Genomic DNA, 14,419 nt, shown 5'->3' on the forward strand with positions numbered 1-14,419 from the left:
ATGAAAACCATTAAAAGCAAGTAAGTTGAAAATGGCTTTTAGGAAAAGGAAGAGGATCCCTTCACAGTTGAGCCGTTTACAAGATCTAATTTTTTTTTAGAGATTTTATTTATTTATTTGAGAGAATGAGAGAGAGCACGAGAGGGAAGAGGGTCAGAGGGAGAAGCAGACTCCCTGCTGAACAGGGAGCCCGATGTGGGACTCAATCCAGGGACTCCAGGATCATGACCCGAGCCGAAGGCAGCCGCCTAACCAACTGAGCCACCCGGGCGCCCGAGCCGTTTACAAGATCTAATCCCAGGGCCTAAATACCAGAAGAAAGAACCAGGATCAAATCTAAAGCAGGGGTCCTCAACTAGGGACAACTGTGCCCTCCGGGGGGCATTTGGCAATGTCTAGAGACATTTTTGGTTGTCACAACTGGGAGAGGTGCTACTGGAATCTGGTGGGTAAAGGTTAGGGGTACAACTAAGCACCCTACAAAAGAGCCCCCAAGAGCGAAGAATTACCTGGTCCCAAATATCAACAGTGCACCACTGAGAAACCCTGACCTAGAGAAAGCTACTATGAGGATTTGAGTTCTTGAGGAAAATGTAGTCTTACAGAATGTCAAAGCTGGTTGAGGAGGGAGCTCAGAAATTATCTAGTTCAATTCTGTCACATTACGGAAGAGGAAAGTGAGGTCCAACAAGGTTAAAAGATTGAGCCCAGGGTCGCAGAGCTATCCAGTAACAATCCTATTTACATCAAGGAGTTATGGGACAGGAAACTGGGACATATATTGACTCATTTACCAAATATTTACTGAGCACTAAGTACCCAGTACTATGTACCAGTATTTTCTTGGTGCTGGATATACAACAGTAGTCAAAAGGGTGGGGAAGAGAGAAAAAAAAAAAAGCCCACATGGAGCTTATTTTCTAGAGAGAAAGAAACAATAGTTCATATGGTGTGTTTGTTGATAAGAGATACGAAGAAAAATAAAGCAAGGAGAAAAGGGTGCAGGAACAGAAGGAAGTCACAATTTTAAAAAAGAGTTGCCAGGAGGGGTGCCTGGGTGGCTCAGTCGTTAAGCGTCTGCCTTCGGCTCAGGTCATGATCCCAGGGTCCTGGGATCGAGCCCAGCATCAGGCTCCCTGCTCAGAGGGGAGTCTGCTTCTCCCTCTGCCTCTGCCTCTGCCCCTGCCCCTCCCCCTGCTTGTGTTCCCTCTTTCACTATCTGTCAGGTAAACAGATAAAATCTTAAAAAAAAAAAAAGAAAGAAAGAAAAAGAAAAAAGAATTGCTAGGAAAGGGCACAAGTCATGCAGCTATCTGTGGTAAAAATGTTCCAAGCAGAGGGAACAAGAGACTCAAAGGTTCTGCAACCAAGTGGGACTAGCAAATTCATAGAACAGCAATGAGTCCAGTGTGTCTGCAGCACTGTAACTGAGGAAGAATGCACCAGGAGATGGGGTCAGAGAGGCAATGGCGGGACAAATCCTACAAGGCCTTACAGGCTATTGTCAGGCTCATGGGTCTTTTTCTAAATGAGATGGGAAACCATGGCATTTTGTGCAGGAGAATTACATAATCAAGTAATATTTATGTAAAAATAAATAAAACTCCCCAGCACAGTTGCTGGTACTGAGTGGATTATAGCTCCTTAACAATCCAAAATAGGGACACCTGGGTGGCTCAGTCGTTAAGCATCTGCCTTCGGCTCAGTCATGATCCTGGAGTCCCGGGATCGAGTCCCACATCAGGGTCCCTGCTTGGCAGGAAGCCTGCTTCTCCCTCTGACCCTCTCCCCTGCTTGTGTTCCCTCTCTCGCCGTGTCTCTCTGTCAAATAAAGAAATAAAATCTTTAAAAAAAAAAAATGCTTACAACTCAATAAAAAAAAAAAAAAACCCAAAATATCTCCAAATGTGTTAAAATCTGTGCACTTCAAAGGGCTAATGAACTATTTTGCTGGGTGGACACAGTAACAGAGTACCCCCAAGGAAAAGGGAGGGTCACAAAAGAAAGGACAGAAGGAAGAAGAGCCTAGTTCCTATCACTGTGACAAGAGAAAAATGGCTGAGGAATTTTCTATTAAGGGACTACCTTAGTCTATGTTTTACTTTAATCTAAGTAATACCTTACATTTACGAAATATTTTATGTACGTAAAATGTGAGAAAAAAAACAAAAGAAAATACACAGACTTATCTAAGGTCAAAGTAAATTACCCTTCACGCAAATTACAGAGCCCACTTTGTAGATAATTGTTGATACCCTACAAAGATTATCTTTTTTGTTTTATTACTTTGACTGTAAAACTAGTGCCTCTGTTAGCTTAAGAGATGAAGTCAACATTGTCACAACAGGGTATAATCTCTGGACATAATGAAGCCCAATTACATCTGTCACAAAATTATGTCCTAAAAACTCAAGTACTGAAGTTGAGAAAAATCTACATAGGTTGATATACGTTCTAATTTCAACAACAGAAATCTATTATAGGTTTTTCAATGTACACAACGCTTTCATGTGCACTATCTCATCCGGGCCTCACGGTACCCTAGGAAAAACGCAGATATCAGGACCACCTGAGAGATGAGAGAACTTACTGTTGGAAGATGAGAACTTCTCCCAGTGAGCTCAGCAACTGTCATGCTCTCTCCCACTCTACCAAATTTGTCTCAAAAATGCACACCACTTCTTGGGCGCCTGGGTGGCTCAGTTGGTTGAGCGACTGCCTTCGGCTCAGGTCATGATCCCAGGGTCCTGGGATCGAGTCCCATATCAGGCTCCCTGCTTAGCAGGGAGTCTGCTTCTCCCTCTGACCCTCTTCCCTCTCATGCTCTCTATCTCTCATTCTCTCTCTCTCAAATAAATAAATAAAATCTTTAAAAAAAAAAAATGCACACCACTTCTTAAATACAAGGTAATACACATTAAGATAACCCCCAGTACCTTCACAGTGTTATGAATTTCAGAGGTCATTAGGTTTCTAGCTGCCACAATCACATCCTGACATTTCTTGTTAGCAAAATGAGAATTGATGTTACGGGCATATTTCAGCAAATCAGTAGTATCTCCTTTTAAAAACCTCATCTCCTTGAGGGCATTTTCAAATTCTTCAGTGGACTGTATGATCTGAGTAAGAAAGACAACGAGGAAAAAAAAGAATTATATACACATAGTCCATCCCAGTATTAAAATTTCAAATCCAAAGTAACAAGGACCAGCTGGTCATTTAAGTTTTACAACAGACCAGCAGTTAGCAGGTACACATATTAGACATTCTTCCAGCCCTAAGTTCATTTGGAATAGTACCTTCAATATAAACTTCTGATTCTACTGAGTAAAAGTGCAAAGATCTCTAAAATAAATACACTTATTTTAGTGTTCAAGGAAATGCTAAAAAGAAGCAAAAAGTAAAATGTTACATAGTAGCTACTATAGTTGATATGAGTATAAAAGAACAACTGTTTTTCAAAGGTATCTCACTAACAAAAATATACTTAAAAAGAAAACATTCTTCCCAATCAAAAGGTAGAAAGCAAGGAGAGAAATAAGTAATAGGGAATTTGCTTCCACTCCCTATTAATAATTTCCTTAAAGATGTCGCTAAAGAGCAAAAAGTCTCCCAGGAAAAACAAGACACCAATACGCACCGACAGTCTCTTATAACCTTCTGTGATATCTCCGCACTCACCTCTTCATACTGCTGTAACTTGCTGCTATTAGTTGGGATAGAATAAACCAAACAGTTTTTAATGAGGCACTCAGACAAGTCCTCCCAGATCATGTCACCAAGCATCTCAGCCAATACAATTTTAGATGTTTTTTCATTTTCTAGGTCAGTATCAAGAGGTAAATCTGAATCAAAAGAAAAAGTTTTAAACAAGAAACCATTCACAGTTCAGATTATGCTCAAGTTCCCTAGTTTTTTAGAATTCTTTGATTTTAGGATGGGGAAGAAAACACCACAGATAATTCTACAGCTATCTCAAGTGCCTTCGTGGCACAAAGCATGACACACAATTACTACTTTATTTTCATTGCTCAACTGAAGGGTCTGCCCTGTATTACTGCCTCTACCCTACAATAATAAAGTGTTAAGCCACCTACACTATACAGTATCATCTACTGCTAATCTACTGATCTGATTATATGACAAGCACTCAGAAGTTCTGCATACCAAGTTGAAACCCATTTAGAATAAAACCCCAGTTCTTTAATAATGAATAAACACCCTCTGTCATCTCTGACTAGGATCTGCATGTTTATCCTAAGTAAAATATCAATAAACACCTTACATTACAGCATAATACCTAACCTAGCAAATGGAATGCTTCAATGCCTCTCTACAGTATATCATATGATGGGGTTTTTTTTCCCCCAACACATTTTCATGGAGTTATTTAAAATATAGTATTAATTAAATAAATAATAGTTAAGAATCAGTGACCAACGTAGAAGGAAAAGGAACCATAAAAGAGACAAGCTATTTTTTTTTAAAGATTTTATTTGAGAGAGACAGAGATAGTCACAGAGATAGCGAGAGAGAGAGGAGCGGGGAGGACAGGGAGAAGCAGGCCCCTGCCGAGCAGGGAGCCCCACGCAAAGCTCAAACTCAGGCCCCCAGGATCATGACCAGAGCCCAAGGCAGATGCTTCACCGACTGAGCCACCCAGGCGCCCCAAGAGACAAGCTATTTTTAACTTCGTTCCAATTCACCAAGGAAGACCTTAGGGGATAAGAACCTTAAAAAAAAGTGAAGCCTATTATCTCAGAGCCTTGAGAAACTTAAAATGTCTAAAATCTACACCTGCACAGCCACCGGCCACATTTTGCTGCTGAGCACTTGAAATGTGATTAGTGTGACTGAAGAATTGAATTTTTTAAATTTTTAATCGGTTTCAATTTCATTTTATTTATTTATTTTTTAAGGATTTTATTTTTTATTCATAAAAGAGAGAGAGAGGCAGAGGGAGAAGCAGGCTTCCCGCCGAGCAGGGAGCCCGATGTGGGGCTCGATCCCAGGACTCTGGGATCATGACCCAAGCCGAAGGCAGACTCTTAACCATCTGAGCCACCCAGGCGCCCTCGATTTCATTTTAAAAATGGAAGCAAGGGGGGCACCTGGGTGGCTCAGTCGGTTAAGCATCCAACTCTTGATTTCCACTCAGGTCGTGATCTCGGGTTGTGAGATGGAGCCCTGCATCTCTCTCCCTCTCCTTCTGCCCCTTACCCTGCTTGCATGCTCTCTCTCTGAACAAACCAACCAACCAATAAAAAATAAATAAACAAAATCTTTAAAAAATGGAAGCAAGGGTGTGTGATTATAAAAAGATAGCACAAAGCAGCTTATGGTGTTAGAATAGTCCATATCTTGATTAAGGTGGTGGCTACATGGATCTACATGTGATAAAACTACACAAAACTACACACACACACACACACACACACACAAATGAGTGCAGGTGAAACTGGAATAAGCTCTGTGAATTGGACCATCGTCAGTTTGCTGAGTTTGACATTGTACTATAGGTACACAGGACGTTAACACTGAGGAAAATGGCTGAAGCGTACATGGGACTGCTGTCCATTTTTTTTAATAAAAATCTTAAAGTAAAAGAAAAAAAAGGAAGTAGTTTTCTGTTAAGCACAACTTCGTTGTTTCGATAAGACTAGAACGTCACTTGAACCACTGCACCACATAAGCAATTATGTTGTCTGTACCGCTGATGGCAGGAACACGAATCATTTCCAGTACGGCACACGAACACATCACCAATCCCATCAGTGTAAACAGATTGATTCTGTTCGAATTATTTTTTTTTCTATGCACAATGTCACACTGTAATGCATTCATTTGAATATTTATGCATACATCACAAGCTACAATGGTACCTATATAAACTGTAAAAGGCAATTAAATAGAAGTACTTATCTTAATCATGATATAATTATTTTTCTAAGTTTAAGAAAAATAACTATGGACAAGGTATGCTACCGATGCAGAATTAAGTGAAGATGCAAAAGCGAGTAGAATCATGGGAACAGTAAAGGGGAAAAAAAGAGAGACTGGAAGAAAATATGTCACAAATTTCACAATAAATGGCAGCTGCAATTTACTAACACAGAGCAAAACAAAAAAACCTGCCTTCCTTTTAAAGATAATAAAGTAAACAATACTAAGAGACGTTTCAGCTAGTATCATAAACATTTCACTATACTATTAAAAAGTACTCTATTCTTATTTTAGTTATTAAAAAAGGTACTGAGTTTTGTCATATTTTCCATATCTAATGATGTGACCCCTTTTAATATGCTGACATAAACTGGTTGATAGCTTTCTTATGCTAAACACCTCTGTACTCCTAGAATAAACAATGTCTCCTTTTTAAAGGTACTGTTGGGTTTAATTTACATATTTTCTAAGTGTTTGCATTTATAACCCAAAGGTAAAATCATTTGGCAGTGTTTTCTCTGTGTATAAACTATCATTATTACATTTTGGTATTAAGTTTATTCTGTTTGGGGTTTTTTTTTGAGATTTTATTTATTTGAGAGAGAGAAAGCACGAGAGAGAGCATGAGCAGGGGGGAGGGGCAGAGGGAGAGGGAGAAGCAGGGTCCCCACTGAGCAGGGAGCCCAATGCGGGGCTCCATCCCAGGACCCTGAGATAATGACCTGAGCAGAAGGCTGACTAAGCCACCCAGGTGCCCCTATGCTGGTTTTTAAAAACTTAAGTAGGACATATTCATCTTTGTTTCTAATGACCAAAAGAGTTTGATTAACACAGAGATTATCTAGAAATTGAAATATACACAGAATTTAGCTACAAACTTTCTGTGCCTGATGGTGGCCTTTTCAGTGGCAAGTCTTCAACAACCTTTCAAATTTCTTCTACAATTATTTGTTATGTTCAGAGTTTCTACTCCTTGGTAAAAGTCTGTAATTGACACTTTCTAGAAAATCATTCATGGGAAAAGCAAAACTTGCTTGTTATGACAAGTCGCAAACCACTAAGATTTATAAAGAAAAAGCCAAATTTTCCCTATCCATACCCACAAGCTTCTCTCTCCATGCCCAAGTGACCAATGTTAGGATCTTGGTTTGTATTCTTCCCCCCTTACATTCATACTATATATATAAAACATTCATAACCACACACACACATATATATACATGGTTTTTACACACATATATACACACATGCACACCCCTTGATATGGACTGAATTGCCAAATACACACCCCTTGATATGGACTGAATTGTACACTCTCCCCTACAATTTATATGTTGAAGCCCTAACCCCCAATGTGACTGGATTTGGAGATAGGGCCTGGCCTTTAAAAAAGTAATTAAGGTTAAATAAGGTCATCAGGGAGGGGCCCTAATCCAATATGACTAGTGTCCTTATAAGAAGAGGAAGAGACACCAGGGATGCACTCCTACAGAGGAGACCAGTGAGAAGGCTGTCTGCAAGGCAAGGAGAGAGGACTTAGGAGAAACCAAATCTGCTAACACCTTGATCTTGGACTCCCAGCCTCCAAAACTGTGAGAAAATAATTTCTGTTAAGTCACACAGCCTATAGCATTTTGTTATGGTGGCTCCAGCAAACCAATACAGTATTCATATAAGGGACAGCTTTCCTTTCTATAAAAATGGGTTCATGCCATGGATTTTACACTTAACTTTTTTATCACTTAAAAACAGATCATGGCCATCTTTTAAGTCAACATACCCAGCTCTACTTCATTTCTTTTCCATAGCTGCAAAATGTGCCACAGCACGGCTCAAACGTAAGTTATATAACCATTCCTCAAATGAGGCACAGTCCTGTGTGCAAGGATACACTACTCACACTCACACTCACACACACACACACACACACACATAACCTACTGCTATCACTTCTGTAGAGAATTAGACAGTGGAATATCTAGGTCAAAGGGAGGCATATTTTAGATTTTACTATACATATACTATATAATAGCAGAGCTTCATAGTATTTTCTTTTCTTTTCTTTTTAAAGATTTTATTCATTTGAGAGAGAGAGCACATGAGGGGAAGAGGGTCAGAGGGAGAAGCAGACTCCCTGCCGAGCAGAGAGCCCGATGCGGGACTCAATCCCAGGACTCCAGGATCATGACCTGAGCCGAAGGCAGTTGCCCAACCGACTGAGCCACCCAGGCGCCCCATGGTATTTTCTACAAAGCACTCACAAAAAGCAATGAAGGAGACTATCTTTCCGCTTTCTTATCAGAAGTGTCTCATTCAGAATCTTTTAATGTCTGCCCTAAGGATGAAAGTTCACCTTGATGCTGTGATTTCTACTTCCCTACTAGGGAGGTTAAGCAACACATTTTTACATTTATTAACAAATTGCACCTTCTCTTCCATGAATTGCCTATTCAAATTTTTTGCCTATTTTTCTATTACTAATGTTCTCTTTTTCTTTGGAAAAAAGTCCTTATACTAATGCCTTGTCTGTCAAACACTTTACAAGAATTTTCTCCCAGTTCACTACTGTCTTTTGCTTTTGTTTACTGTATTGTTTGCCATACAAAATTTAACATTTATACGTAGTCAAATTTGTCAGTCCTTCCCTTTATGCATTCTGAGCTTCCTCAGACTATTCACATCTCCTAAATTTTCTTCTAACATTTTTGTTGTTGTTGTTTCACATGGAGGGCTTTAACTCATCTTGAATTTACTTCAGTACGAACTATGAAGCAGGAATCTAACTTTGTTTTATTGCACAGACAGCCAATTTTGCTAGCACCATTACTAAATGAACTGTCTGTCCGACTAAACTGAAATGTGACTTTGATCAAACATCAAGTTCTCATTTATCCTGGCTCTACTTCTGGACTCTTCTTCATTCCACTGATTTCCTTGTACCAAGAACATAGTTTTAATTTTTAAATTGTCCCACTAATGTTTCTTAAATCTTTATTGGCAATTCTCCAAATCTATTTTTGATATAAGCTTTAGAGTACTTTATTGAGTTTGAAAATATATAATGGGTATTTGGAAATATATTAAATTTATACACTGTTTTGGAATGAACTGACAATTTTATGGGACTGTCTTCTAATCCACAAAAGCCTCTTTTTACTCAGCTTTTACTTTATGTCCTTCAAAGTTTTATGGTTTTCTTCACATATATCCTCCTCTTTCTTATTAAACTTATACTTAAAAATTTCACAGATTTTGTTAGCATTATAAATATCTTTATATTTTAATATAACTGATTATTAGTGCACAAAGATACTATTGATTTTTATACCTTCACACTGTATCTAAACATTAAATTTTTATATGATAAATTTAATTTAAAGATAAAATATAATTTAAATTATAAATTTAACACAATTTATAATTGTATTAATTATAAAAGTTTTAGTAGAGCCTTTTGGTTTCCTATGTATGCAATTATATCATTTATACATAATTTCTTCTCTTTAATATTCATACTTATTTTCTCTTCTTTGCATTAGCACAACCCCTAAAACAATACCAAAGAATATTAATGGTAGCATGCATTCCCGACTTATAACTGATTTTAATGGAAATAGTTTTTAATCCTTTAATAGAATGCTTTTAGTTGGCTTTTAGAAGCAATTAGTTTTAAAACCAATCCTTTCTTTAAAAAAATTCAATACAAATATAACATAATTATGCAAAGTGATCTATTACATAGCTCTATAATTTACTTACTCATTTTCCTATTCTTCAAAATTTCATTACTTTCCAGTATTTCAGTATTATAAGTAACATTATGGTGAACATCCTTATACATAGTTTTATATATTTAAGATTATTTCTGTAGGGCAGACTCCTATAAGTTGAGATCTTGGTTCAAAGGATTGAAACATATTAAGACCTTTTATACATTTTGCCAAATTCTTTCCAAGCAAATTTTCTTTTTCCTCTTTTAAAAACTCCTTTGTGGGGCGCCTGGGTGGCTCAGTCGTTAAGCATCTGCCTTCGGCTCAGGTCATGATCCCAGGGTCCTGGGATCAAGCCCTGCATCAGGCTCCCTGCTCCGCGGAAAGCCTGCTTCTCCCTCTCCCACTCCGCCTGCTTGTGTTCCCTCTCTCGCTATGTCTCTCTCTGTCAAATAAATAAATAAAATCTTTAAAAAACAAATAAATAAATAAAATAAATAAATAAAAACTCCTTTGTGAGGGGTGCCTGGGTGGCTCAGTCAGTTAAGCATCTGCCTTCAGCTCAAGTCATGATCCCAGGATCCTGGAATCAAGCTCCACATCAGTCTCCTTGCTCAGCCAGAAGCCTGCTCTCCCTCTCCCTCTACCCTCCCCCTGCTCATGCTCCCTCTCTCTGTCAAATAAATAAAATCTTTAAAAATAAATAAATAAATAAATAAATAAATAAAATAAAAGCTCCTTTGTGTACACCTGAAGCTAATATAACATTGTAGGTTAACGATATTGGAATTAAAATGAAACTAAATAAAATTTAAAAAAATTAAAGCTCCTTTGTTGTTGATATAACAATGCCTTCTAATAAAGAAAACTCTGAAGGAAAAATACAGATTTAAAAGGTGAAAAGAAGATCATAAACCAAAGGCAAACATAAGAGGAAGGGCAAAAGCCCTTAGGAAGTTTCAGAATAACTAAAATCCAAAGAAAATAGAGGATTCCAAAAAGAACTAAGGACTCAAAACAGAATTTTCAGATTATATTTAGATCAAGAAGATGAAGGAAGGGAATGAATGCTGACGGATATCAAAGAGAACACAAAATTCCTAAACTCGTTCTTTTATTCTCTTCTTTGTCAAAGACAGTGATCTCTAAACCGGAAGGGAAACAATGAATGGTAAAAGAGAAACTAGAGCCTAAAATGCATAAAGAGATGAGCTGTCTTCTGCTCTGAATATCCTAGATGTAAGAAAACTTACATATAGATCAACAGGTATAGTACTGATTAATTTAGTGGAGCAAAGTAAAACTGTAAAGAGGTCTGTACCAGAACTCTCCAGAGCACCTCTGGACTGTAACCCTATCCCAGGCCACAATATCATCACTGACTCAGATTAAACTATATGAAAGCATGGGTATCAATTATGCATGCGACATGAAGGGGTAAGGACAGTAAACACACTGCAAAATTTTATCAAGTAAAATTTAACAAAGATTAATGTTAATTCCAAAAAGTCAAGTCTAAGATGGGAGAGCAGCAGTATGCATTGCATTAAGTAGGACACAGGATTTTCATTTAGATTAAGCTCAGTGAGTTAACTGTGTAATAAATAAAAAGCCTTTGGCTATACTCACAGAAGCATGGAACTGGGAATGAGGGCATGAATGCTCCCAAACTATTCTGAATTAGTTCACACTATTAATACTTTGTTCTGTTTTGAATACCATACTTTAAGTAAAACTATAGAAGAAATGGAATATATTCATAGAAGAGCAATGAAAATAAGAACTTAAAACTATGTCATTCAAAAAAACCTAAGGATGTTGATACTGGTGGTAAGATACAAAGGAAGTAACAGCTACTGTAAAGAATTTATTTATTTATTTAAAGATTTTATTTATTTATTTGACAGAGAGTGAGAGAGCACAAGCAGGGGGAACAGTAGAGGGAGAGGGAGAAGCAGACTCCCCACCAAGCAGGGAGCCCAATGCAGGGCTCGATCCCAGGACCCTGGGATCATGACCTGAGCCAAAGGCAGACGCTTAACCATCTGAGCCACCCAGGCACCCCTACCGTAAAGAATTTAAAAGTCCATCATGTGTAATAGGAATTAGACATGTTCTATATGCTACACATAGTAGAAATAGCATCAGTAAAGCAGGCATTACAGAGCAATGTATTTTGAACACATTTTTTAAACAACTACCCTGAAGATCTAATTTGCAAAATGGAGGTTTTGCTAATAGTATTTACTATCGATATAGGAGACATGATTTTTAAAAAACAAACAAAAACTCCATAAAACTCAGAGCTGCCCAGAGGCAGGACAGAATGCATGCATCAAGAGGAAGTGACCTCCCCCTCACTAACAGTGCTCAGGCTGCCCGTGTGGCCCACAGAGAGGAGACTCAAGCATCAGAGATCTCTGGTTCTTTCTAGTCCTTGGGTACTTTGTTTACAACTTTGTTTATACCTATGTATTATTTCCCTAAGTGAAGGAACAAGAAAACTACCTTGGATTGCTGCAGTTTATATAAGTCTGAAGACTTTTTTTCCTTCTCTGCTACTGTTAAAACTAGAACCAGTTCCTTCCTTTACACAGAAATTATTTTATATAAATAAACTAAATGACTGCCAGCGAAGCATACAAACACCACCAGCAGTTTGTTAATTTTTTCTACATCAAGAATGTTTGACTATTTAGTAAGACAACTGAGAAAAGCATAAAGTCAAAATAAACAAATAATACATAATTTTTTTAAAAAGAAGTCAAATAACTAAAAAATAGTATTAAAACACCAGAAAAATTTATTTTTAATAGTATGACAACCAAAAAAATTATTCAAAGCAATACAGAAACTGGCTATTTCAATCATGAATATATCAAGATCTAAACAACAGGCTAAGATGGAATGTAATTTATTTCTTATGTTAAATCTAGTTTGTTTCTATCAGATTAATGGAGATTTTCCTATTGAAATACACAGAACTTGGTTCAGGGCACCTGGGGGGCTCAGTCAGTTAAGCGTCTGACTCATGATTTTGGCTCAGTCATGATCTCAGGGTTGTGAGATGGAGCCCTGCCCTGGGTGTGGAGCCTGTTTAAGATTCCCTCTCTCTCTCTGCCTCTCCCCCCACCTGTCTCGCTCTCTAAAAGACAAACAAGAGGGCGCCTGGGTGGCTCAGTTGGTTAAGCGACTGCCTTCAGCTCAGGTCATGATCCTGGAGTCCCAGGATCGAGTCCCGCATAAGGCTCCCTGCTCAGCGGGGAGTCTGCTTCTCCCTCTGACCCTCCCCCCTCTCATGCTCTCTCTCTCTCAAATAAATAAATAAAATCTTAAAAAAAAAAAAAAGAGTACTTAGTTCATCTCTGCTTCTCCCATAATTAAAGCAAGAGTCCCAAAATGTGATGTTACTAGAAGTCCAGTGAGAGAAGTATATCCTAGAATTCAACTAAATATTACAAATACAGAATCTGGGGTAGCACTGGTGACCCTATTTTCAATATAGGGAGGAGAAGGAATGTAAAGCAGAGCAAGACATAAGCAGGTGATAACTTTACTCCTAGAGCATAATTTACTCACCTCCAATCCTCTATACATTCAGATTAGGGGCATTTTTATCTACTTTAAAATAATACTTACTTTTAAAAACAATACTGACTTTTCCCAAATATAAAAATAGAAAAGTACTACCTTGGGGATACAGACCTAGAAGTTGTTTCTGGAGGACTTCCAGTACCAGTCTGATCTTTGCAAAAACTTCAGACGGTGACGGATGTTCCAAGTCAGTCATTACAGATTCAAAACGAATAATAATGATGTTAGGCTGGCTTTCTATAATAGCATAAAGGGATGGGCAAGATGCCAGAGGCCTAAGGATATACTTCAGCAGCATCTGACCTGAAAAATTATATGAACATTCATCAGAAATCACTGGAACAAACTTTTAAAAAGCATGCCCCGCCACCACCACCAAAAAAGATCTTTGAACCTAACAATAAAAATACATATCCTGTGACATCACACACCACTCGTTATGCACTGCAGGTTTTCCCACTGAAATTCCCTAGACTGTCCACAGATTTTTATTTAAATCATTCAAAAAGTCAAATTAAATAAATAGCAGTAGCTGCTTTCCTGCTCAGTGGAGAGTCTGCTTCTCCCTCTCCCTCTGCCTGCCTCTCTGCCTACTTGTGCTCTCTACCTCTCTGTCAAATAAATAAATAAAATCTTTAAAAAAAAAAAAGGAAAAAAGAAGTCAAGAAAGGATCCAAGCCCTTAATAAAAAGGGTAGTATTTATGAGAATTCCATTTGATGAATCATAAGGCCAAACCCAGGATCTATCATCAATATTTTCTAGAGAATATTTTATAAACTTATGTCATTCCGTTAATACCGAATATTCTGAGATTTCATGAAAATGAAACAAAGTAGTATGCCTTACCAAATGATTTAAGCTTCATTTGTAGCTCCCCAAGAATAGAAAATGCCAGGAGGACAGAACTGATTGGTGGCACAGGGGTCTTCTCTTCTTTCTGAGATTGTTCAATGCATAAATTAAGTTCTGTTTGTAGGCAAGATTCCAAGTTACTGGTATCTAAGAAAAAGGGGGAAAACATCAGCTGTCTCAGCAATACAAGATATTCCCACCTCTATTCCTCAGAGCTCATTCTCTGAGATTCCTAAATATGTGGTTTTATTACAATACACTTCCAATGTAACCAAATTTTTATTATGACATACGTGTCCTTGGCATCACTTTAAAACA

At 37.9% G+C, this 14,419-nt stretch overlaps 1 protein-coding gene across 2 annotated transcripts in view; it reads right to left on the reverse strand.

The window, feature by feature from the left end:
- Positions 1 to 14,419, reverse strand: part of ZW10 (zw10 kinetochore protein) — a 32,370-nt gene that overhangs the window by 9,773 nt on the left and 8,178 nt on the right. For both annotated transcript variants that reach the window (XM_027580985.2, XM_027580986.1), the window contains 4 exons: positions 14,096 to 14,248; positions 13,359 to 13,550; positions 3,682 to 3,845; positions 2,937 to 3,119 (listed from right to left, as the gene is read on the reverse strand). In XM_027580985.2, coding sequence (XP_027436786.1) covers positions 2,937 to 3,119; positions 3,682 to 3,845; positions 13,359 to 13,550; positions 14,096 to 14,248 — 692 coding nt within the window. The remainder of the gene's footprint in view (positions 1 to 2,936; positions 3,120 to 3,681; positions 3,846 to 13,358; positions 13,551 to 14,095; positions 14,249 to 14,419) is intronic.

Source organism: Zalophus californianus, chromosome 11 (assembly GCF_009762305.2).
Source record: "Zalophus californianus isolate mZalCal1 chromosome 11, mZalCal1.pri.v2, whole genome shotgun sequence".
In the NCBI taxonomy this organism is placed as follows: domain Eukaryota; kingdom Metazoa; phylum Chordata; class Mammalia; order Carnivora; family Otariidae; genus Zalophus; species Zalophus californianus.